The sequence below is a fragment of the Toxotes jaculatrix genome, chromosome 1 (genome assembly GCF_017976425.1).
Source record: "Toxotes jaculatrix isolate fToxJac2 chromosome 1, fToxJac2.pri, whole genome shotgun sequence".
In the NCBI taxonomy this organism is placed as follows: domain Eukaryota; kingdom Metazoa; phylum Chordata; class Actinopteri; family Toxotidae; genus Toxotes; species Toxotes jaculatrix.
In genome coordinates, this window is record NC_054394.1 from 13,544,160 (window position 1) to 13,568,780 (window position 24,621).

Genomic DNA, 24,621 nt, shown 5'->3' on the forward strand with positions numbered 1-24,621 from the left:
CCTCTGGCATCTCTTTAGACTTCTTTAAGGCAAACTGTCTTGATGCGTCCTTGTTCTATGAAAGAACAGAGAGAAGATAGCCGAGCAAGAGACAGAAGAGCAGAGGAGGAGGAGAGCAGAGAGAGAGAAGTGAACATAAAAGTGCATAGTTTAAAACGATTAGTGACACCTCTGATATTGTACCTGCTAACACAGCATGAGAGAGACACAGGCTCGCCAACAGTGTGTGTCTTTGTGATGTATGTGTTTTCTGTGTGCGTGTGTGTGTGTATCAGAGAGGCAGAAATCAATGTGTGTTTCAAGGAATGCACACACACACACACACACACACAATTTCTTGCTGAAACACTAACACACACTCAGGGAATGACCTACTGATCTACACTATGGTCTTCATTATTAAAACTAGAAACTAGGGATGGGCATTGAAAAGATTTTATTAATTAAAATTCAAATATAGATTTATCTCATTGATCCAGTAAATGATCAGTGATCCAAGAAACACTGACTGAACTGGATAATCTTAAATGCTTAATGTACGTGACACTTACAGTTGTTCTCTTGTCTCTGTGTTTTCAGTTGTTCAAACTAACCTTTTATAAGAAAGATTTATAAGATATGAATTAGTAACTCTGTAGCAGCAGCGGCTTACATACATAGACACACAAACGCACACGATTGAGACAAATTGGTTAAAAGGGTACTAACAAAACTGTAAACAGTCACAGGTGCGTCTCTAACAAAAATGCATAAATACAAACTCACACATACACAGATGTGTTTTTGGACAGATCTTGGTATAAAATAGGGCATGCGTAAAGTTTTTAAAATGTGTGTTCTTTTGTGCATGTACTAAGATAATGAATATGAATTAGAGTGATGGTTTATGTTGGTGACCATTAATGTTATTCTGAGCCAGTATTCAAAGATCATTCGGAGGCTAATTTTTCCACCTACTGTGTGTGTATGTGTATGTGTGTGCGTGTGCCTGCCTGTGTGTGTTTGTAACATCCATCTTTAGGATAAGATGTCTTCAGCAATCAACCTTGTTGTAGTGGGAAGTGTGTTTGATTGAAGGGTCACTTTATACATCCAAGGGCCTACTCTTATTTCACATAGTCAACACTACAGTCTCTCTCATTTTCTCCTTGTGTTTGTTGTCCTTATCGCTGTCTTATTCTGTCTTTTCCTGGCATCTTCTCTGTTTCCGTTAAGAGCACGGCTATCATACTGAATCAAGATGTTTTTACTGATTTTCCAACACTAACAGGATGCTATCATGTTCAACTGGCAAAGAGGGGCACTACTGAGAGATCAGGGTCGTAGTGCTTTGTATATGTATGTGTGTGTGTGTGTGTGTGTGTGTGTGTGTGTGTGTGTGTGTGTGTGTGTGTGTGTGTGTGTGTGTGTGTGTGTGTGTGTGTGTGTGTGTGTATGCAAGAGACAGAGGTAGTTGTATACCATTTGGGGATGGATTCTTTTCACAGTTGAACAAGGATATTGATAACGTCAATATAAACTTATAATCTTTACTTTCTTTATTTCTTTTTTGCGGTCTTTTTTGTTTTACTCCTTGTCTGTCTGTATCACTATCACCATCTTCTCTCTCTCTCTCCTCTCATAGCCCCAGATGGGTTGTCACCTCCGACGTTGGCACATGCATCTAGTGCTAGTCTTAATGTATCCTGGTACCCTCCTGCCCACTCCAACGCACCAGGCCCGCTCCGATACAGCCTGCAAATGAGGACATCCCCACAGAGGCCAGTGATAAGGTGAGAGAGACCATTAAATGCACACACAAAGATAAACAAGTGGATAAGTTGTCCACAGCACGTGCAAGTGGTCTGAGTCAGAGTTGTGATAATAAACAGCAATAAGACAAGCACCACACTCTCAGATACGTATAACATATATATTCACCTAAAAATATGAACATACACATATGCATACACATGTACATACATTATACAGCACAGCTGAATATGTCACATCAATGTGACAGACCATCAGAAAAACAGAGAGGGAATGAGGCAGAGAGACGGGGTTAGAGTCAAAAAGACAAAAAAAAATCAGAGACAGGGCAGAGGGAGATAGAGAAAATGTAATAGAATAAAAAGAGAGAGAAGGTGTGCATCTGATATGTATTCATTACATGCTTCCTGACAACAAATTGCAATTTAATCCAAGAAGAGGAGGCTCTCATTCTGTGGTAATAAATAAATGACTAGCTACATGTATTATATATCAGACAGCCATGCCCTCCTCCTCTTCTGCTATGGAAATCTCATTGTTCCCTGATTTATTCATTCATTCATCCCTTCTATCCATCTGATGCTAAATGGTCAACGGTCCCTCATTTATGACAATATTCTTTTACTTTGTCCTAGATTCCTTTGTATGATTATATGATATGGGATCAGGTATGACATGGGGATATGATTAAAAAACAGCTATGAAAATATTGTACATATTGCCAAGATAGTCACTGTTTAGTCATATGAAATGTGTCTCTTGACACTTTTAGAACATCAAACTTAAAATAAATTTAGAAAGAACTCATTAGAATACATTAAACAAATACAACATGTTGTTTTCTTGCAATAACCATCAACTGTCTTAAATGAAATATAAAGTGAACTATCTGAAAACTGTTACACTCTTACTGAACACAATAAATACTTTGTGGTTGTTCAGAGCCTTGTCAACTTCATTTCCTTTAATTTCACCTGTGACTGAAAATTCCCACACCATTCATCCTGGAATGGTCATTGCACGTATTCTATAAAAAGAGTTAGGTTATGTTATTAACATAAATTTAGGATTTGTTCTGTATTTGAATTTTTTGTGTAACAGGAACATGCAACAAATGTGTGTCAGTACATGTGTTTATGCTTGTGTCCATCCACTTCTAGGCTTTTGGAAAACGCAACAGACACCTTTTCATATCACGTAGAGGGCCTGTCACCATACGCACAGTATCTGTTTAGAGTGGTGGTCTCACACACCCATGGGCAGACAGTTGGTCCCTGGGCGGCCCTGCGCACTGCTGAGGACAGTAAGTACACGTACAGTACTCGTACACACAAGTTCACGTGAAAATTTTACTTACATATTATGAACAGATGAACGCAATTTCATATCAGTCCCAGGTCTCACAGACAATGCAAAAACAGTAAAAGAGAAAGGCCTCTGATAAATGACCATGAAAAAAAAGACATAAATTATTCCACTGATGGTCATAAACTTGTTGTTGCATTAGAGAAACAGTCAGTACTGCTGTTCTATAGGCTACTTGTTGGCAGTGGTTGGTGGCCATGTTTTTCTATAGTGAATTGTGCTGGCTGGGTGCTCATGTCAGTAGTCCAGCCGAGTTTTGCAAGTGACTGGCTGGCAGGTGGCTGGCAGCAGCTGGCTGCAGGTTGGCCTCTGCCATCAGTTGGCTGTCAGTGCTGCTGAGTCAAAGTTAAACTCAAGGAGTCTGACAAATCTCTTGATTTTAGGTGACGATCTGAACAATGGTTTCAAACGTTGAACATATGGCCTGTGGTGTGAAAAACCAAGCCTCTGCCAAGTTTTCTTTTATCCCCTGAAAGTCTGCAAGGTTTTATTTTAAAAGTGTTTTAATTTCTCGATGTTGGTGGGTGTGATCAAGACAGAAACTAAGAGAGACCGCAACAGAACATATGAAAAATGAAGAAGGTTGTGGAAGCATGGGCACAAGCAAGCTTGGGTGAAACGCACTGACAGAGTGAGATTTGCATACTGTAAGGTGTGTGTCTGTGTGTGAGTGACCTAGCCAGTGTCATTGTGGGCTAATTGCTGTAATAGAATCATATTAGCTACTGGAACAGCCTCCTCAGTGCAAAGTTATAAATTAATTAGTACCACGCTATTATCACATACATTATCATTAAGCAGCTGAGATTTGCATACATTGGATACATGCGCATGTACACACACAGAAATGTGTATGTACACATGTATGTGTGGTGTACGTATACATGCACATTCATATGAACACAAGTGCAGTTACACACACTGATGTAAGGCACACACCCCTTCAGACACACACAACTGCAGACATTTAGGATGCATTAAATTATGGCCCTCTGCTTTTCTCTTTGCTATGCAGAATTTAATTCCCTCTAGCAAACTCACATACACACACACACACACGCACACACGCACACACACACACACACACACACACACACACACACACACACACACACACACACACACACACTCAGAGTGAGCTTTTGTTACACCTTTCTTCCATGTACTCAACAGTTATAGAGAAGGTAGATGATATTCATGTTTTTGTTTGTGTGTATAATCTACCTCTCTCTCTGCCTCTCTCTCTGTTTTTTGTGTGTGTCTGTGTGGACTATAATAGATGTGTCCATTTGATCACACTGTGCCCCATCGTTCAAACCTCCCGCATACACACACACACACTGAGAACATGTGTCATACACACACACCTCCTTGTCCTCCTTATCAATCACACACCTCCTCATGCTCGCAAGCAATAACACACAGTCATGAAGTTTCATGCAGACAAAACTCATCCCCCAAAGCACAGGCTGACAACGTGACAGTTTAAGTATAGGTGTAAGGGGGAAAAATGTGTACATGTTCTTTCTGTTTTTTTATACTACTACTACTTCCATCTCTGTTTAACTGGAAATGAACTGGTAGAGCTGAAATAGAAAAAGTCTACAAAGTAACAATCAGCAACAGATCAGTCAGTATTAATCAATAACGTGTTGTGCTTGACCGTCAGCATTTGCTTTATCATTAAAACACAAAAACACAAGACACTGGGATGGTTCTTAACCACACTGAACCCAGTTGACACAAAGGTCATTCGGCCGTAGGAAAAATAAATAAATAAAATGATTGTGTATTTGTGATGTCAGTCTTTTGTACACATTCATTTCTATTCACTGCTTCTTGTGTCATAATGATTTCAAATAATTTATAATAATTAAATGTCTCATTTTACAGTTGAATTGTAACATCTGTTCATGGAGGTATACTATTGTTTAAATGTTAAAATGTCCAGTCATTTCAAAGTATGCATTAAAAATTCTTTTACCAGAATAATGGGATACATGATAGGTGTGGAAGCTTGTAATAAGAAGGGATTTAAACCTGTGATAGGAGAAAGCCAAATGTAGCCAGATTGGATTTTCCTAACATTGATGTGTAATTTGTCACCATAAACCCATCCTCTCATCATCTTGGCAGTGACAGGAAAGGCTGCATTTTCCTCCTAATCTCCTCTCCCACACTCTACAAAAAATGACAACCTCAGCAAGCACTTTTACATTTCATTCAGATGGACTTTACGCATAGTAAGGCCAACAGCTATGATGTAATTGTTGTTGTCTTAGTTTAGGGGGAGTCAGACATTTGAAAAAATCACTCTCACAAACATAAGCACATAAAATCTTAACAAAAAACCTGAACATTCATGCACATGAACTCACACACATTCATATATATTCACATACTGTAGATCTCACAATACATGCTCATTTTTTATAGTGTAGTGGTCCTTTGGGTTTTACCACTTTTGGAAGAGATCCCCGTAACATGATCTGTGTGTGTATATGTGTGAGCAATGAGAAGCAGTCTAGAAGGGAGTATTTTACTTGCACATACAGGCACACTGTCATGCATATACATACATATATATATATATATACATAAACTCCAATATTGTTAGATATACATTACTCCTTGGCTGAAGTTAATAACATAAAATGAATGAGAAACAAAAAAAGTAGAACATGGTTGCTTGGTGCCACGGGCTGCCACTGAGGTGCCACTGTCTGCTAGTGCCACGCGGAGGATCCTGACCTCTTTCCACCTTGTGGTGGTAGCAACTTCTGGGTTAACAATATGAATCCAAGTGTATATTCTCTTTTGTTACTTTAGCCCCTTCTGTGTTTCTTTAACCAATTTGTATATTTTTCTCTTTCTTCTGTCTTTCAACTCTTGTCATATGTCTTTCTGTCTTTCTTTCTCATACTTTTTGTCTTTCTTTCTTTCTTTTTCCATTTGAAAACACAGTGTTTCACCTTTTATATTTGACAGGCCAGCCTCTTGAGCCTACTTAGAGCGAGAAGGGAGATAGAGAGAAAAGAAGATAAGAAATGGGGAGAATAAGTGGGGAAAGAAAAATGGAGAGAGCAAAAAGGTAAAATGAGGAATTCAGGAAAAGAAGAGGAAGAGAAGAAAAGAGAGAGCTAATGACAGAACAGAGAAGGAGAGACCCACGCTTCCTCCTTTCCTTTTTATCATTCCATTAAAGTTTTATATCCATCTTTTTAATGTAATTTGGTCCCTATGAATTCCTGCCTCTGCAGAACAGACAGACGGCTCCTGTGAACATAAACTCTAGCCGTGTTGGACAGCTCCCTTTCCTCTGTCTACTCCCATGTTCACACTAGCTAAGTGATCTAAGAGAGAGAGAGAGAGTGTGTGTGTGTGTGTGCGTGTGTGTGTGTGTGTGTGTGTGTGTGTGTGTGTGCGTGTGTGTGCACGTGCGCGCACGCTCTGTAAGTACATGTATGTGTGTTATAGAGTGTTATAGAGAGTATGAATAAAGCGCTGTTTTGACAAAATGATCCTAGCCAAGCAGTCTTAGAATGTGTGTGTGTGAGAGAGAGAGAGAAAGAGAGAGTGCATTAAATCGCTGTTTTACCAAATTGAAATTAAAGCAAAGGAAAGAGAAAAAAGGAGAGTAAAGGAGAAAAATGGGGCAGAAATGAGGTTAGAGGTAATGACAGAACACACAGAATTCATGTTATTTAATGAATGAATGACTGCATTAATAAAATAATACTCTACCTTATTTCCCAGTATCCTGTTCACTGAGCTCTCCTAAGGAAATGTTAAAGTAATGTGGGCATAATCCCATTGTTATTTTGCATGCCAAGAGATAACAAGAATATATTATATATTACCTGAACATGTATTTACATGTTGCTTTTGATATTTTTTGTTAAATATAATGTCAGAACCAATAGGAAATGCAGTTCACATGCTGAAGTATGGCTTTTGTTTTATTTTTTAGATTTTCTTTAGTAGGGTTCCTTACTAAACCCACTCATTTCAAACTGATTTGCATCATTTGATATGCCAACATATTTCCACATTATATTTTAAAAGCCCTATATTACTTTACCACTTTTTGTTTGCTTTCTGTACTCCAAGATCCATCAAAAGGTTGCTAGGGAATAAATAAATCACTCCCAATTGCCAGTGCCTGAAAAGGATATTGAAAATTTTGAATGATTGACATTTCGAAGGTATCATGATGGTTGTAGTTACTTAAGGGCTAATGCACATCTCATACTCATGATGTTATGGATACAAATCAAGTTCATGACCTTGGTCATACATCATCCTCTTTCTCACTGCCTCTTCAGTGTCTTCTGGAGCAGCAATGACATTAAGTAATCTATAGAAAAAGTAAAGATATGAAATGCAATGTAAATTCTCACCGTATTGCTTGTCACGTTTTGACACTGTGTCGTAAGCATCTTGATAACAGTAAAGCTCAGCGTTTGTCCTCATAATGACTCCTAGGAGCCTCGACTCACCTTCAAAAGCCCAGTCACCCACATACGCACATGCCCACAAACACACGCATGGGGCCCTGTGTGAGGCTAAAAATAATACCTTTCCTCTTCTCTTCACATGGATACACACAGTTGTACACGCTTAAATATACACGGATGGACCCTGACCTACACACACATACGCAAAAATATGCACAAGCAGCTACATAGCATGTATATACCCACAAGTATGCATGCATGCACACACACGCACAAACATGCACATACTCCTTCCTCCCCCCTCTCCCAGTCCTTGTCAGTTGATTGTGTTATTACTATGCTAACCAAATCCTTATAAATGTGATTTAAAGCTTGGCGGCCCTGCACTCCTGTTTTAGCCTTCTGCTACTGTGTTTTACTGGCGAGAGGAGGAGTAAGGGTGGGAGGTGTGGAGGGAGGGATGAAGGGACAGGGGAAGAAAGGCATTGGGAATGAAGCTGGGGGAGAGAGAAAAGGTAGAAGGGAGTGGGAGACAACGGAAAAGATGGGCACTTTGGAGATGGAAGATGAGAGACGGAAAAATGGAAGAGGTGAGCAGGAAGGAGAGGAAGAGGAAAAGACAGATAAGGAGTCAGAAAACCAGAGAGCGACTGTTTGCAGCGCATTCCCTCAACGCTCGTTCCGTCCTATCCAGAGAGCAGTAAAGCGTCAGTAAAATAAAAAAAAAGAAAAAAGCATCACCTGCATCTTAAATGAAAATTTCAATTGAAAAACTTAACAGCCCTTCAAATTGCAGAATTTTACACGCGCCAGTAAAGCCTAAATAACACTCAACACTTAGAGGGAGAGGGGGGATGGGGGAAGGGAGGAGAGAGGGAATGAGGGAGGAATGGGGGGTAACAACGGGGGTTATTTGGTTTGTTGATGGGGGGGCTGGATCCCGGTGACTGGATTGTTTTGTGGTGAAATCATTTGCAGTTTAGGACTTTCTGTCTGTCCTCTTTCACCTGTGTCTTTGCATGTCTGTTGTTGGAGCAAAGAGACATCGTGACCAGACAGGACAAAGGAAGACAGGCAAGAATATTGTCAAATAGACAGGAAGATGCCGAAACGTGTAATTAGACAAACAGGTAGAGAGACACCCCAGCCCTCCGTGAGCATGCAGCGAGGCATGGAGAGAGGCCGGCAGACACGCACAGAGACAGACAGGGAGACGGGCTCCTTGGTTATTCGTGGGGTTCAGTGGACCTTTGGTGGTAATTGAATCAGTGTGAGTGCTGAGTAGAGCTAGCATAAAAACCTGTTAACCCAAAAGGTCAACTCTCTGCATTGTTTATTTAGCAGGGAGCCCAGAGAGGAGGGGGGGGGGGGCAAGACCACTACACAAGGCCCAAAAAAAGAGAGAGAGAAAAGAAAATGAGAGAGAGGTGGTTAGGGAGAGGGAGGGAACAGGTCAGAGAGAGGAAAAGAGAAGGAGGAAGAGACAGACAGAAGGAAAGATGGGTTGTTGGTGGGACCATTTGTGATCTGTAAAATCAGCCAAGCTTCACATCTCTATTTTACATTGTTGTTTATTTGTGTGTGTGTGTGTGTGTGTGTGTGTGTGTGTGTGTGTGTGTGTGTGTGTGTGTGTGTGTGTGTGTGTGTGTGTGTGTGTGTGTGTGTGTGTGTGTGTGTGTGTGTGTGTGTGTGTGTGTGAGACACTACCACATTAATTTCTCTTTGTGTCTTTACTGGTGATGTGCTTCTCTCTATCTGATTGTACCATTATATTGTTTATGTACATGTTTCTTCCTACATGGTCAAACGCTAGTTTTTATAATTATCAATGAATATGATAAATAAAATCATAAATAAATTCAATAAGATTCTTCAACACTAAGATTTTTATAAAAGTTTCTAAAAGGGTTTGCCTGCTTTCATTTGCTTTCTTGCACCAAAATACATTGTAGGTTAGTAGCGATCAGTGCAAATTTGTTTCAGAAGATACCAGAGGAAAGTGGTGTTGGATATGTGCTAGATGTACTAGCAATCCAGCATGCAAGACACAAAGGGCATCATAAAATCCAAATAAAGCATGAGGCAAAACATTTGAGAGATATTTTTCAGCAGAATGGGGAGATCCTGGGCCAAACAGTGAATGTTAGTTGGCCTCTCAGCCTCTCTGAAGGTGAGGCCTGTCATTTAGTGGATAGTCTGCAAAATATGCTCATACTGCACTTGCACAACTGTTGTCTCATGTGCATGCACGCTGACAGACACATATACATGTTTGCACACTTTATCTTTCATACATACTCTCATCTTCTTTCACTCTCTCTCTTTCTGTCTCTCCCTTGCACACATACACACTGCCATCTGGGAAAGCCGTTAGCGGTTAGCGGTAGCACTTAGCGACGCAGCACGCTCCCTCAGTCCGCTCAGTCACCTTGATCTGCTTGCCCTTCACACAGCACCATTACTGCTATACTGCATCACTGTGGGTGTGGGCATGTGAGTGTGCGTTAGTAGAAGTGTGTGTCTATGTATATGGACATGCATCTGTGTGTGTCCATTATAGAGCAGTACAGTGGGATGTAAATGCCGGGGGAGGAGGAGGGAGGGGGCATTACCTTCAAATGAGCTACCGTGCAGTGAAATATCCCTCTGACTAGTCTTGTGAAGGTTCCTATCCGTGCAGGAACATGTGCGCATCTCGTGATGTGTGTGCCTGTGGCCTTCTGATGTGCATCTCTGTCAGCATGCATACTTCTAATAATAGTTAATATCAGTTTGTATTCTGGACTCGAGAGGTTTAGGCACTCCCAGGCAATGAAAGTGGCAGTGAACATGAAAACACAACGGACCCAAACCAAAAACTGCTGCTCCTGTGTTGCAAGAAGCCACCACAGATACTTTTAGAATCATTTTCGTCTCCTGACATGCCTGATGTAGTAAATGCTCAATTCTCAGGTTTTAGGTCTTCATGTTAAGCCATATAATCAAACATACAGTATATCATATATCCTGGTTGAATTTCTATTCCTGTTTGTGATTACTAAAAGTTGGAGTCATATGAGCATGTGTGTACGCATTTGTATGTATTTGTGTATGTGCATCAAAGCCATTGTGGCGTTGGACTGCAGTGTTCCCAGCAGCCCAGTAAGGCCTACGCATCACCTCCTGAATTCCCTGCTGAAAGCGGCACACACTCACATTCAAACAGTCACAAGTTCTGCATAAATCCATAAATACAATCTTGGATTGCTCAAGACGAAATTGAGAGAGAAAAAGAGTTTCCATGTTAATCCCTTGGATAGGGATGGCAAAATCACTCTTTGTCCTTCTGATGTCATTCTTGATGTTACTTGTCAAATAATTCTTTAGAACAAATCCCCTCTCCTCACTTTATTTTCTCATTCTTTCATAAGCACACATGCAAAGAGTGTATGTATCTCACTTTTTTTTCTTCTCTCCCTGTTTCCTCATCTATTAATCATCTCCCTTTTCTGCAGGTCCAGGACTAGTGGACAGTCCAACTGTATCAGGGCTCCATCCTCGAAGTGCAACAGTTACCTGGGTTCCTCCCTCACAACCAAATGGCATTATCACCAATTATACCCTCTTTCTTTGGCCCAACTCCATCTCTTCTGTAGATTTCAAACCCAGCTCAGTCTCCAGCACCAGCACGACCCTCAACTCCAACTTAGGTCCCACCCCAGGCCTGTTGCCCAGCACTGAGGGTCCATATCACAACTCAGATCATAGCCTTAGGCCAACATCCAGTCTTACCTCCACTGACTCAAGCCACGTCTCCATGACTACTTTCAACACAGGCACTAATGGCACTTCAAACACAATCCAAACCACTAAGCACAACCTTGTCCCTAAACCTTTTTATAGTTTGAGGCCTGTTGTCACAGAAGACAAACTTATCGAGTCTACCCGTGTAAGCAATACAAGCCAAGGCACCTCTTCCATTTCATTCCACCCCACTGAATCAGGTGCCACCAGTATAAATCCAAGCCCCAGCCTTTTACTGTATAACCCAGTCTACAATGCAACCAGCTCTAATAATGAGCATTTTAAAATAAAACACCCCTTCCACAGTCCTATCTCCAGTTCCTTTAGTGCAGTTTCAGATTTAAGTTCATCTACTCTGTCAGTCACTGTTCCAGGGAACACCACTGGGTACACTTTCCTCGATCTACTGCCATACCAGTCCTACAGCCTGCAGGTACTGTATATTAGTATACTGGTAGGTTATAGCTTTATGACAGTATTATGGATGAATACAGTACTGTATTGTACAATTCAATGTACATTCATATGTAACATAATATTAGACAGCTGAAAAACAAAACATGTAAATACAAATTACAGTGTCACAGTTAAACAAATATTATTAGGTTTTCCTTTGGGCTCCAGTGACAAATATAAAAGCACTAACTAGATGTTTTGTCATTTGAATAATCATGACCTTCAGTTGCCATGATGAATAATCTTCATGTCAGTTGAAGGTGCCAGAATTAGAACTTGTAGAAAGAAAACTTCTAATGTCACAGTGATAACATTAGAAACACATATCACATTGTGATGTTACAAAATTATTCTTCAACATCTAGGTGGAAGCATGCAACAGTGTGGGTTGTTCAGTGTCTGAGATGGCTCAGCATTTTCGTACCCTCCCAGCTCCCCCTGAAGGGGTTCCTGCACCTCACCTTTACTCTGACACCCCCACCTCTGTTCTCTTGTCTTGGGGGGCACCAGAGTGGAGCAATGGACCACTGGATCGGTGAGAGATGATCATGTCCAATTCAATCCTTCTGTCATGTTCATATTTGTATATAATTATATTTCATTTTCTACTGTATCTTGTGCTTGCATGGGGGGGTAGGTGGCTGATTGAGCGTAGAGTTGCTGGGACCAAGCAAGTCTCTACAGTGGGCCAGCTCCCACCAGACTCTCCACCTCTTTCCTTCCTGGACTCTTCGTCAGCTCTCAGTCCCTGGACTAGCTACCAGTATCGACTTGTGCTCCATAACCAGGCTGGTAACACCACAGGTGAGACAGTGATAAAGGAATTAACTGAAAAAAATCATCTGGCCAAGATATGTGGAATGAAAGTTTTCCACCTTTTGTTGTTTTACAGTAGGATCTTTAACCACAAATTGTTACATACTTGCAGGACCCTGGGTCAGCATCACCACCAGACCTTCTCGGCCAGCTGGTCTCAATCCACCGAGGGTGAAGGTCTTGGGGCCAGAGTCGCTTCAAGTAAGGGTGCCTCTTTTAGCTTATTTTTTCTTAGAGGTTAACTAAAAACCCATTAGCTTGGCTTGGTGAAGCTAATAAAATCCAAGCCAGCCATTCTGCTACTGAGAGTGAATTATAGTATCTCCTATTATTTTAAATGAGAGAAGGTCTCAGAATCTCAGAAAGAACTTTTAGGTTTAAGTTTCTTTAAACAGACAAAATACACAAAAAAATACAATGCAACTTCATTGAGAATTTCTTCAGTCACTCTGGGTCTGACAGAAGTGTGGAGTAGAAAAGACAAAGCAATGTCACACTGATTCTTCTGTCTTTCCCTTTTGGGATTTAATGAGAAAGAAAAACATTCAACTCAAGGTCCCCTTCAGAAAATGGGTGGGGCTGTGACCCTGTCTGAGGCAGCTTCCTTCCTGTCGGCCATTTTGAAGGAGGGGCCAGAGTTAAATTCCAGCACTGGCTAATCCCACATGAAGGCCTATCAGTGAAAGCCCCTGAAACAATATTGTATGCATGCACGCAGGGAGAGTAACTCACACAGACACACACACACACGCACACACACACACATGCTCTCCCAGCCCTGCACTAATGCTAACTGCAGAAAAATGCTAATGCCTGTCATCATTTCAGAACCGCCCCTGTCATTTCTGCAGCAGCACAGCTTTAGGGGTCAGGGGTCCGAGAGGGAAAGTGTTCCTTCCTGGTTGTTGCTAATTGGACAGACAGACAGGCTGCTTCCTGGTTACAAATTGACCTTGACAACACAGAGAGGATTTTGAGTATTCCCCTTCATTCTCCAAATGGTTTATTTTTCTTTTCTCCGCTTCACTGCATATCATTTCTTCCTCACGAAGGTATTCACTCACTCTCTCTTACCTTAACCCTGTTTATATTTTCTTTTCCATTAGCTTATTTTCTTCTTTTTTAAGTAGTGGCATGGAACGTTCTTTTGGCTTCATCAGACAATAGTTTGTGATGAAGTGAGAGATTCAGATCAACACATTGACTGTTGTAATGCAGGTTTTGTATTGGACAGTGATGGTAAAAAGAGAGTTCTGCAATTAAACAAAATGAGATCACAGATAGAAAATAGATTTTTTTGTGTATACGCCGTTTGCTACAGACACTTTACCAGTGCTCAGGGGCTGTGTAAAAAACACGTTCAGAGAAAGACAGCCTGAGACTGCAAGTAAGGACAACATTAACAGGTGTGAACATCTAGCCAAATGCTGTTCAAGTGTTTTTTTCGTGTGTGCGTTCTGCTTCAGTCTTAAATGCTTCTATGTTTGTGTCTGAGTTACAGCCAGAGGTGATCAGTTTCTTAATCTGACACCAGTTATTTCTGCCATGATAGTTGCTGGTAGTTAGTTATGCTGAAGACATATCACTAAACTTAAGTGAATTAAACCATGATTGTGATCTTGTCAGGATGTGTTATATCGACATTTATAAACCACAAATCAGACAGAAAACAAACGAAAGATTTGGGGCTTTATCCCAAATCCTGAGAGTTTGTTTGCAGGGTGACAATATAAATTTACCTTATTATGTGAGCAATCGCTTTGATGCATGTACAAGAAAATTGTAGAATTGTATTGTCAGCTACAGTGGTTGGCACTCTCTCAGTGCCTTGGAGTTTCCGCTCAATGTAATAGCATGGGTGCACAACGACACACACACGTCCTTACACACACACACACACACACACACACACACACACACCTATTCTCTTTCACTCCCAACTTTATCATCCATCTCTCTCTCTCACTCATATACACATAAACACATATACAAACACACACACGCACACACACACATACTGTACTGGCCTTAGCCCCAGTGGTCTGTGTCAGCCCAGGGTCTCCGCTGTCTTCACCATCTCCAGATTACATCAAGCTATTCAATCTGTAAATGACTTCCACCACAAAGCACACCCAACACGCACTTTGGGAAATGAGCTACCTAACTCAACATGACCCTGTCCATATGTGGTTGTGTGTGTGGCTGGCAGTGTGTGCGTGTGTGTGTGTGTCCTGTATCACCTCACAGTGTCACTTGTTAAATGAATATCAAGGTTGCATAAGGAATAATTATTCTTGACGTTCATTCATAATACTCTCATTAACATTGACCACTTAATCACCCAAACTCTTAAGTCTCAACAAGCTCTTAACTGATCATTTAATGTACATGACAGTGTGTGTCCATAAGTGTACACACACAGTACACAAACACAGGTGTGTGTGTGTGGGGGCAAATTTACATACACCAGATGTAGGTGTGTGTTTGTACATGGATGTATAAACAAAACATTTATTTTATAGATATCTGTAATTCAAACATGCAGAGGCGTGTGTGTGTTTGTAAATATGTGTGCATGAATGTGTGTGTGTGTGTGTGTGTGTATTACTATTTGTGTGTGTGCCAGTTACCTTCATCCTCACTCTGAAATGCTGACAGACTGAACTGTTTCCAAATCAGATGCGGTGCTCAACGACAGCAAGCTTTTGTTTTTGCATGCAGCAATTCCATTACCAGCCGCTTTCATTATTTTAGCATGCTGTTGGTGCACGCGCGTGTTTCTGTGTGTGTGCATGTTTGTGTGGACCCTGTTTTAAATGTGATGAAAGGAATCTTCTGCTCAAGTCAAAGTCAGGTTATCTTGCCCCACAAGAGAATTGAATGCACTCACACACACACACAAACACACACGGTGACCATCCTAACGCTGTACGTTCTCACGGATGCTACCAGCATGATAGCTTGGATGGCACTCAAACCTGACCACACATGCATCCACACTCTGATGCAGATATGTGTTTGCCTGTGCACACACTGCAAAGTCTGCACACACACACTCACGCACACACACTATGCCATGACTTCCTGTAGTTCATCCATCTAAAAGCTTTCTGCCGTCCTCAGTATGCCGAGAACATTTAGAATGCCCAGCCAACCAATGAGATGACTTTTCTTGGATAATGATAGTATAGTTACTGTAGAAAGGATAAAGAAAACTAAGCCTTTAGTTTTCTCTCTACTGCTCTGGTTTATCTGACCAATATGTTTCAAATTAACAACCCACAACTTAAATCTAACACACTTATGTTTCAGGTCATATGGTCTCCTCCTCTTATTCCAAATGGAGAAATTCACGGCTATGAGATCCGCCTCCCAGAGCCCCGCATCTTCCATGACAGTGGCAACTCATCTGAGTCCAGCATCACAGTGACAGACCTCATTCCATTCACAAACTACAGTATTACTGTACTGGCATGTTCCCAGGGTGGTGGACACGTTGGAGGATGTACAGAAAGCCTGCCTACTCCAGCTACCACATTACCCACAAGCCCTCAAGGCCTTGCACCACTGTCAGTAGTGGCAGTCAGTGAGTCCTTCCTAGCCATTTCCTGGCAACCACCAAGCAGACCCAACGGACCTAACATCAGGTAACACTGATATTACAGAGAAACCATGTTGGGCGTTCTACTTTACTGCTCGCTTTTAGTTGAAGGTATATTGCCAAAATACTCCTTGAGTCCCTTGTTTTTCCAATGGAGATGCAGTCAGTGTTGGCATTAACATTTTACACTTTACATTACAGTGATGCGGAAGTGTAACACATTATTATTGATTTTCAATAACTCCATTACTTTTACTACCCTAGCAAAAACTGTTTCACTGTGTTGCAAGTAAGAGTTTGAAAGAATTTGGTTTTGTTGCTTTAAATTTAAAACCTATGCAAATAATTACTGAGGAAAATGATTATGCCTTGGCTCATTGGTCAATCTGCTGTCTGAACTTGTATGTACAACATGAGGGAAGTACATAAAGTACAAAATGGTAAAGGAGGAATATGAATCACAAATTTGTTGTTGAAATACTTTTACTGTTCAGAATTTGCACCATATAAAAACACAAATATTGCCACAAAATGTAAATAGTATGCAGGCTAGATTTACCTGTTCACAGCAGCAATCTCAACATGATTCAGTCAGCATTCCCACTCTGGATCAGCTGCTTTCAAAGAGCACAGATCCATAGATCTAGGAATTTAACCAAGTGAAATAAAAGTAAGAAGATCCTGAGTCGATAATAGCTCAGTACAACCAGATACACATCCAAAATGCAACACCAATTATGAATACCTAAAATCTGTGGACCCCAGTCTGTTGAACTATATAACTTTACATAATTTGAGTCAGCCCTGTTTTTATTCATTGGCTATACTCTAGAGTTAGAAACTAAACAGACAAGACTGAAATCTAAAACATGTTGTCACTGAGAGACGCATTCTGGAAATGTTCAATTGTTGCTGAAAAAGCTATGAAAATGAGCAGATAGGAACATGTTAACAAGCTGCTAACACGAGTGCCCTGGTAATGAGCTGAGTGTCGTGCATTTTTTAATCAGTGTTTTCTCTGTCCTAACGCACATTCTGGTCCGTTTTGTTCTGTCCTGTTCTACTCTGTCGGCGATTAGGCCTAAAATAAAGGTCCATTTTCCTGGCAGATGATTAAAATGCATGAGCCCGTCTCTCTGTTCTGCTCTGCTCAGCTCTGTGTGTTTGTCTAAGTGGGTTGGTTAAAAGGCGGCATTAAGCCCTTCTCTTCTGATTACAGCAAAAATTAGCATCACTGTGGGGAGAGGAAAACACAAACCCTGCGGAAAAAAAAACAACAGAGGGAGGGGCGTAGGGAGGGAGGGATGAGATACAGTGAACGCAAAAGAATAGAGATGATGAAAAACAGCAGAAGAGGAGGAAATGAGTGATAAGGAGAAGAGTCAGATGAAAATTGTGTGTGTGTGTGTGTGTGTGTGTGTGTGTGTGTGTGTGTGTGTGTGTGTGTGTGTATATTCATGCATGTGTGTATTTCCATGAGAGTACAGTGTGCATCTCTGTGCTCATATTGTGTACACGTGTTGTGTGTTAATGCATTCCTAAACATCCAACCGTGTGTGTGTGTTTTCTTTATTCAAAATTCCCCTTCAGATACAAGTTGCTCAGACGTAAAACCCACCAGCCCCTGGCCATCACCACGGTCCCCACAGTAACAGCTACATCCCCTCCCCCCTCTGAAGATCTCCATCGCTGGCTCCATGTTTACTCCGGCACCAAATTGTTCTACCAAGATAAAGGCCTAAGCAGGTGAGATTACTGAAATGAGCTCTAGAGCAAACGCAGGCACCGCAGCAAACCGTGTGTGCAGAGCTGATCGGCGAGCTGCCGCTGATGCCGATCTTTTAATACCGCTCAAAGATACATTAAGCAAATATCCCAAAGAATTAAATTGTTTTTCACACAGCGTCCCCTAATCTCAGTTTGGCACTTGGTGGAAGCTGATTTTTTTTGTTTTTCCTCTCTTTGCTTACTAAACGGCTCTGGGTGTACTCTTTTCGTGTTTGTGTCTCTACTGTGCTTTATTCAAGTAGTAAACTGACAAACATTTGAATGTGTCAGCGCTTTTCACTTTGCTGGGTTTTTTTTTTTTAATAAATATCCAAGAAAGAAGTTTATGAAGAAGTAATTAGTGTTTGTTTAACAGAAGTCAGTGTGTTAGCAAAACTAACTGCAAAGAAAGATTAACATAGAGTAACTTCAGAGGGAACAGATAGATAAAGACAGACATGACTGAAATTATGATCCCTGTTGTCCCACTTACAGAGCAACTCTATTGTATCTTAATTCGATCAATGGGGGATTAATTTACAGTTTCAGGTGCTACTTGCACCAGGAGCTTGTCTGTAGTAGCATTTATTATTTTTTCTAACAGAAATATTGTCTCTCAACAGATTCACCCGTTACGAGTACCAGTTAGTCGTCCATAATGATGTGGGCTTCTCCTCAGGAGAGATTGTTACTGCGGTGACCATGGCGGGGGTTCCCCTCCACCCTCCATCTCTTTCTGCCCACGCTATCAATCACACTGCAGTACAGGTCAACTGGACACAACCCTGTAAGATTACCGTCCGTCTTAAACACATACACACAGTATGCCCAGTGGAAGTCTTTATTCAGAAAGGTGTGAAACTCAAATTGTTATTCACAAGGACAGAAGAATAGACACGTATTAGATGCTTACATAAAGCATATTTTCAGTGACATTCTGTGAACATTGTTTGTTAGACTTTTACCAAAAAGCAAAAATAAAGAATCAAAATGATGATTTTGTTTTGACCACTCCTTTGCTCTTCTCTCTCTCTCTCTTCATGTCTTCCTCAGCTTTGCAAGACCTGCAGGGAGAGGTGGAATCTTACTTTCTTGCAATAGAGTCTCCTAAGTCAAGTCGAATCTTGGCCTTACCCCCTGAGATCAACTTTGCAGTTATAAATGACCTTTGGCCCAGTACCACATATCTAGTGTCATTACAGGTGTCCAACGGAGCACATAATACAACTAAGGCAATAGCTAACGTCACTACGGAGGATGGAGGTATGTGTACATTTGTGGGATTTTAGGGCGACAACTGGTTTTAGAAACTGGTTAAAATTTTCATCCTTACTTCATACCTGTATGTGTGAGTGTGTGGTGATGCACATATGTATATGTAAGTGTGTCATGTACAGTGCATAAATTCAATACATCTAAGAGAGGTGTCTGTGTGAATGTACATTTCTCTGTGTCTCTGTGCCTCACAGGAGATGTTAAACACATCATGTAGTGAGGCATGAAATCAATACAAAGTGTCTGTATGTGAGGCAGATTTAAGGTGTTGCAAAAAGCTTGTTAGCACCACACGCGGACAAACACACACAAACTGCACAAACAGCCTGTCAAAGAATACGGCAAATGGCTGTTCCCATGTCTTATGGCTGTAATTACTGTACTTCACAATACATTTTCAATACATCACTTGGGCTCTTCCAAAAAGTTAAATGTGATATTTTATAGAATATTTCTAAGGAAATAATAAGAACATTTTCATCTGTTTTTTTATGTACAAATGAAAAACTAAATATGCAGTGACATCATTATGATACATCTCTTTAACAGAGCCTCAGATTTAGCTGTCTCTACATCAATATTTGTAAAATGAACAACTGAGACTCTTTGTCAGGATCTAAAATCTGGAGCTTTGCGAAAGTGTATTAAGTGGAACATCAGCAAAGTATATCAGTTCTGGGATCTTTTGGTATTTCCCTTCTCAATCAGGGTCAGCTTTTACTGTCTTTAGTTATTAATTTCGCAGGCTATCCAACTGTCATCAGGACTCTTCTCTCCATTTCCTCTTCAACTCTCAGCCCAGTGTCTCAGCATTTAAGGGTTATCTTTAAAATCACTCTGTGTAATCATATGTCAGAGGCCGCTTACACTGTCTGTTGTTTTCTTTCTGTCTCCATTTCCCTCTCGGTCTGTCTCTCTGGCACCCACCCCCCCACCCCCAAACAGTTCTTTCTCTGTCTCAGTCTAATCATATGTCAGAGGCCTCTCTCTTTCTCTCTAATCTGAGCAGTATAATAAAAAGTGCATTAAAAACATTAGAAAATCATTAGGTGCTAAAGGCAAAGCACGGCTCGTTTAACTGAGAGGGCTCTGGAGGTAATTTCATTATTTTACAGCCATAAGAGTGCGCACACACACACACACACACACACACCAAGGCCAAATATATTTTAACTAATGCAGCTCAACCCTACCAACCATCCTAACATGGGCCGCAATCTATAGGGCAATGCTAACATCAGGACTAATTGGCAAGAAAAATGTGTGTGCATGTCTGTGTGTGTATGAGTGAAAGAGGCTCAGTGTGCAGTATTGCGTTGATAATGCTATCCTGCAGTAAATGAAATGTAGAGCAGTAGGTTGGGTTTAGGTAAGTGCATTGGCAGCAAATGAATTGGGTTAACTTCTCTTAGCTGAGTGCATTTTCACTTAAAATAAAAGATGATGTCCGTATGATTACCTCTCTCACACACCATCTCTCGTATTCACTTCCCCTGCGTTCGGTTCTCTTTCTCACTTTTGCACTTACAACTTGATCTCCAGTATCATTTGAAGAAAACATGAAAGTTAAATTAACAATACTCTCTACATTTCTTTGACATTGAATGTTGCTCCCTGTCTCTGTATTTTCTCTTACTTGACCTCTATGTGTCAGATTTTTCAGGTGTCCTTCACTGTCTCTGCAATTCACCCCTTCATTTTGCCTCTGTATCCGCATCTCATTTCCTGTAGGCTACCATACTATATTTATCACTGTAGGAGTTTTGATTTAGTATCTTCTGTGGATGTGCTGACAGAGAATTTCTTGGAAGAATGAAGGGAATTAAAGGAACTAAGGGAATTAGATCGACTGAATAGTGAAAGAGAGAGAGAGATCGAATATAATAACACAACCCAGAAAGGTAGCGACTGTCCCAAAGAAAGATTCACCGTTAACTATGTGATAGAGAGAAAGAGAGTGAGCTGATCATCCAGAATCAATCTGTTAAACTAAGTGAAAATGCACTCAGCAAAGACAAGTTAACCCAATTCATTTGCTGCCAATGCACTTACCTAAACCCAGCCCACCGCTCTACATTTCATTTACTGCGAGAGACATTAACAACGCAATACTGCACACACTCGGACACACAGGTGGTGTCACAGTCACCCTGTCTCAAATGCACAGCAACGCACTCTGTTTCTCTTTGTGTCACAGCCACACATGCAGTCTCTCTGTGGTGCTGTACACATGATCACATGATAAGCTTTGTCTGTCCATCTCTGTCTCACTCTCTCGCTCACACTCATGCATATACACCTCTAGTGTGAGGGTTACAAGTGTTGAAGTTTCATGTCCAAAAGGTTTGTGTGAAAATGCTTCTAGACTAACTTTGAAAGAAGTTTGTATGATTTTTAGAGACATACCCAGATTGAGAAAGTTACCTGTCATAGACACAGCACATAGTTTAAAGATATTTTCTCCTATTTTTTTTTTCTGTCTTTTACCAGCCTGGCCTGATGATCACTAATGCAGTACTGTTTTAGGGCATATTAAAGTTTTAGTGGTTTGAGTTTTGTGTAAAAAAAAAATAAAAATTACAAACAGTTATCATGGTGTAAAGATCAGCCTCAAAAATTCATAACACAAATACCATCTTTTACATCTCTGTTCTTACATTTCTGCAAGAGCTTAGGTAGACTTATGTAAAAGCTTCAAATGTCATCAAATGTGTTTGTTTGAAGATGACCATGTCTCCAATCTTCAAGCTTCAAAATGTTTTGTTGTCCTTTCAAAGAATTAAACAGTTTTTGGGTTTCTGTACTCACATGTACCGTCCTCAGAGCCACATGGGATGTCCGCCCCAGAGGTGGTTCCAGTTGATAGCAACGCGATACGTGTCCTCTGGCTCCCTCCTCTTCAGCCCAATGGAGCAGTTACTGGTTACTTCATCTACGTTAATGACCGTCTCCATGGCAGTGTGGACAACAGCTCAGGGTCCTACCTGCTGGGGGACCTCCTGCCTTTTACTGTCTACAACGTACAGGTATGCATGTAAACAAAAGCAGACATGCACACCCAGGCACAGACATGCAAACAAATGCTTTATGTTTTTGTCTGCTCTGTTGATGTGTGAATTTCAGGTGGAGGTGTGTACTGTGTATGCATGTGTGAGAAGTGATGTTACTCAGACAACTACTGTAGAGGACCTGCCCTCTGACCTGGGCACGCCGCACTCACAAGTGATCAGTCCCAGGTATTACAGAGATGTACTGCAAATATTTTTTTCTGTTATTCTTTCATTTTCACCATGTACTGGCTTCTGTCTTTCTCTCCTGAATGACAGTATTTCTTAACCATTTTTAGAGTGTTGCCTTTGTTCCAGGTTCATGAAATTTTATAGCCTTTGGTTTGAGTGCAGTAATCGTTAATGTTTATTGGCAGCACAAAAGGTTGGTTTGCAGGTTTGAAATAAAACAATCAATACAATTGGCACTTACACAGCAAGTTATGGAGCTTTTTGTTTTGTGTCTTGTGGCAGGATTGTATGAAGAATTTTAATCTTACTCAGTGCTGGTAATCTGTATAACAGTAAAGTATTATTATTATTAGTAGTATTATTAAGTATTATTATTATTATTCAATTTATTTTTATTACACGTCAGTAGTACTTTAAAATCAGATTCTGGGGGGAAAAAAGGCTAAATCTTTATTTATCTGCTGTAAAGACTTACATATGTTTCAATGTGAAATCCACTTGAAATGTTAAGTATTCAGTAATAATTACTGATGACATAAAAGGACATAAAAAGTCTGATTAATCAGAGCTTCACAGCTCTGATTAAATTAGCTTCCAAAAAAAAATTAAACTGTGATGGTAAACTGACATTTTGTTTGCAGCCAGTTAAATTTAATGACATTTAAAACGCTCTGGTTCCCACATTTGACCTAAACCATAATGTTGTAAATCTTACAGTTGCAGAGGAAGTGGTGATTTGTGGCTTATTTTCTCCCTACGAGACTGTAGAAGTTGTAACTTGTGTTACTACACAGGTCTTTCCCTGCCAAAGATGTCAGAGATAAAACAGAAGAAAATCAATAGTGTGAAGTGTATAAAGATACATGCACCCTGACACTGTAACTCAACTTTGTCAGGCATTAACCATGCGTGAATGTACACGTATGTATGTGCATGGATGTGTATCTCACTCTCTGTCTCTCTCTATCTCCACCTCAGGGTGGTGAGGTTGGACTGGTCCCATCCAGGCAGACCCAGTGGCATCATGCTGGGTTATGAGGTTTTAAGACGGACCTTGAGGTCATGTGCCGGTGTGTCAACAGTGGTTACATCCTCTGTGGGGGAAGAGTCAGAAGGTGCAGGTGGTTTAAGGTTCAGATGTTCCTACCTGCAGTGTCCTGCAAGTCACGGTGTGTGTGGGACATCCTGCTTCCATCCTGACATACAGGTGATTATGTTCTGGACATTTTCTCCTGGTATACTCTTGTATTCTTATGTCTTTTTTTTTTTTTTGATAATTTTTTTTTATTCAGATTGTTCTAGAGGACTGCATTTTTTCATTTTTTGCCTTGCTTCTGTTTTTTTTTTTTAACAAAGTCAGGAGTATTACCTGGAATGGCACACGCCTCTATGTAATGACATATAGAATAAATTACTTATGGATGTACTTGGAATGATGCATTTTGGGCAGCAATATTTCTCGTCTGCTCTCTTCTGCTGTTTTTCATCTTTCCTCTGCCATAATCCTCTTTCCCCTGACCTTTTCACCTGGATACAAGAGTCTCTTTTAACCAGAACTTGTCATTAGTAATCATTAAAACCTTTGCTGTACACCAACAATGTGTAAAACAAGATACAAGTCCAGGGTCTTTGCTTTGGCAGCTGATCTGAAGTATAGAATAAGAATACAGTGTTGCTGTGTACTCCCTCAGGATATTAGTCCTCACCAGACCTTAGACACACACAGATAAGCACAGAAACATGCATAGAGACCCATAGAAAAATATAAACTCTCACATTTCTTTTTCCGAGTGCATGCTATTCATATGGGATGTCATCCTCTCAGTGATTAATTTCTCTAAACAGATTAACTTGTCATCTGCATTCTCTTCCATCCTTGTGTCGCTGAATGCAAGCCAAGTTGGCACAGTGAGAGCGCCCGCCATACATTTACCCCCACAGCAGCTAGCAGCACAAACAATAAGAACATTTACTGTAAGCTCACACATTTAAAAAAAATGCACATATTCACCCATTTAAGTATTTCAAGTGGACATACTTTGAGCACATGCAATCCTACACTCATACATCACTAACTCACAGAATCATCCATTATATTGTATGTATGTAC

At 40.6% G+C, this 24,621-nt stretch overlaps 1 protein-coding gene across 1 annotated transcript in view; it reads left to right on the plus strand.

The window, feature by feature from the left end:
* The window catches only part of ush2a (Usher syndrome 2A (autosomal recessive, mild)), a 189,552-nt gene that overhangs the window by 98,958 nt on the left and 65,973 nt on the right, over positions 1-24,621 (plus strand). The window contains exons 47-59 of the mRNA XM_041037694.1: positions 1,625-1,772; positions 2,913-3,055; positions 11,069-11,790; positions 12,179-12,348; positions 12,451-12,617; positions 12,742-12,830; positions 15,942-16,276; positions 17,821-17,976; positions 18,621-18,784; positions 19,051-19,260; positions 22,096-22,298; positions 22,396-22,508; positions 23,490-23,718. Coding sequence (XP_040893628.1) covers positions 1,625-1,772; positions 2,913-3,055; positions 11,069-11,790; positions 12,179-12,348; positions 12,451-12,617; positions 12,742-12,830; positions 15,942-16,276; positions 17,821-17,976; positions 18,621-18,784; positions 19,051-19,260; positions 22,096-22,298; positions 22,396-22,508; positions 23,490-23,718 — 2,849 coding nt within the window. The remainder of the gene's footprint in view (positions 1-1,624; positions 1,773-2,912; positions 3,056-11,068; positions 11,791-12,178; positions 12,349-12,450; positions 12,618-12,741; positions 12,831-15,941; positions 16,277-17,820; positions 17,977-18,620; positions 18,785-19,050; positions 19,261-22,095; positions 22,299-22,395; positions 22,509-23,489; positions 23,719-24,621) is intronic.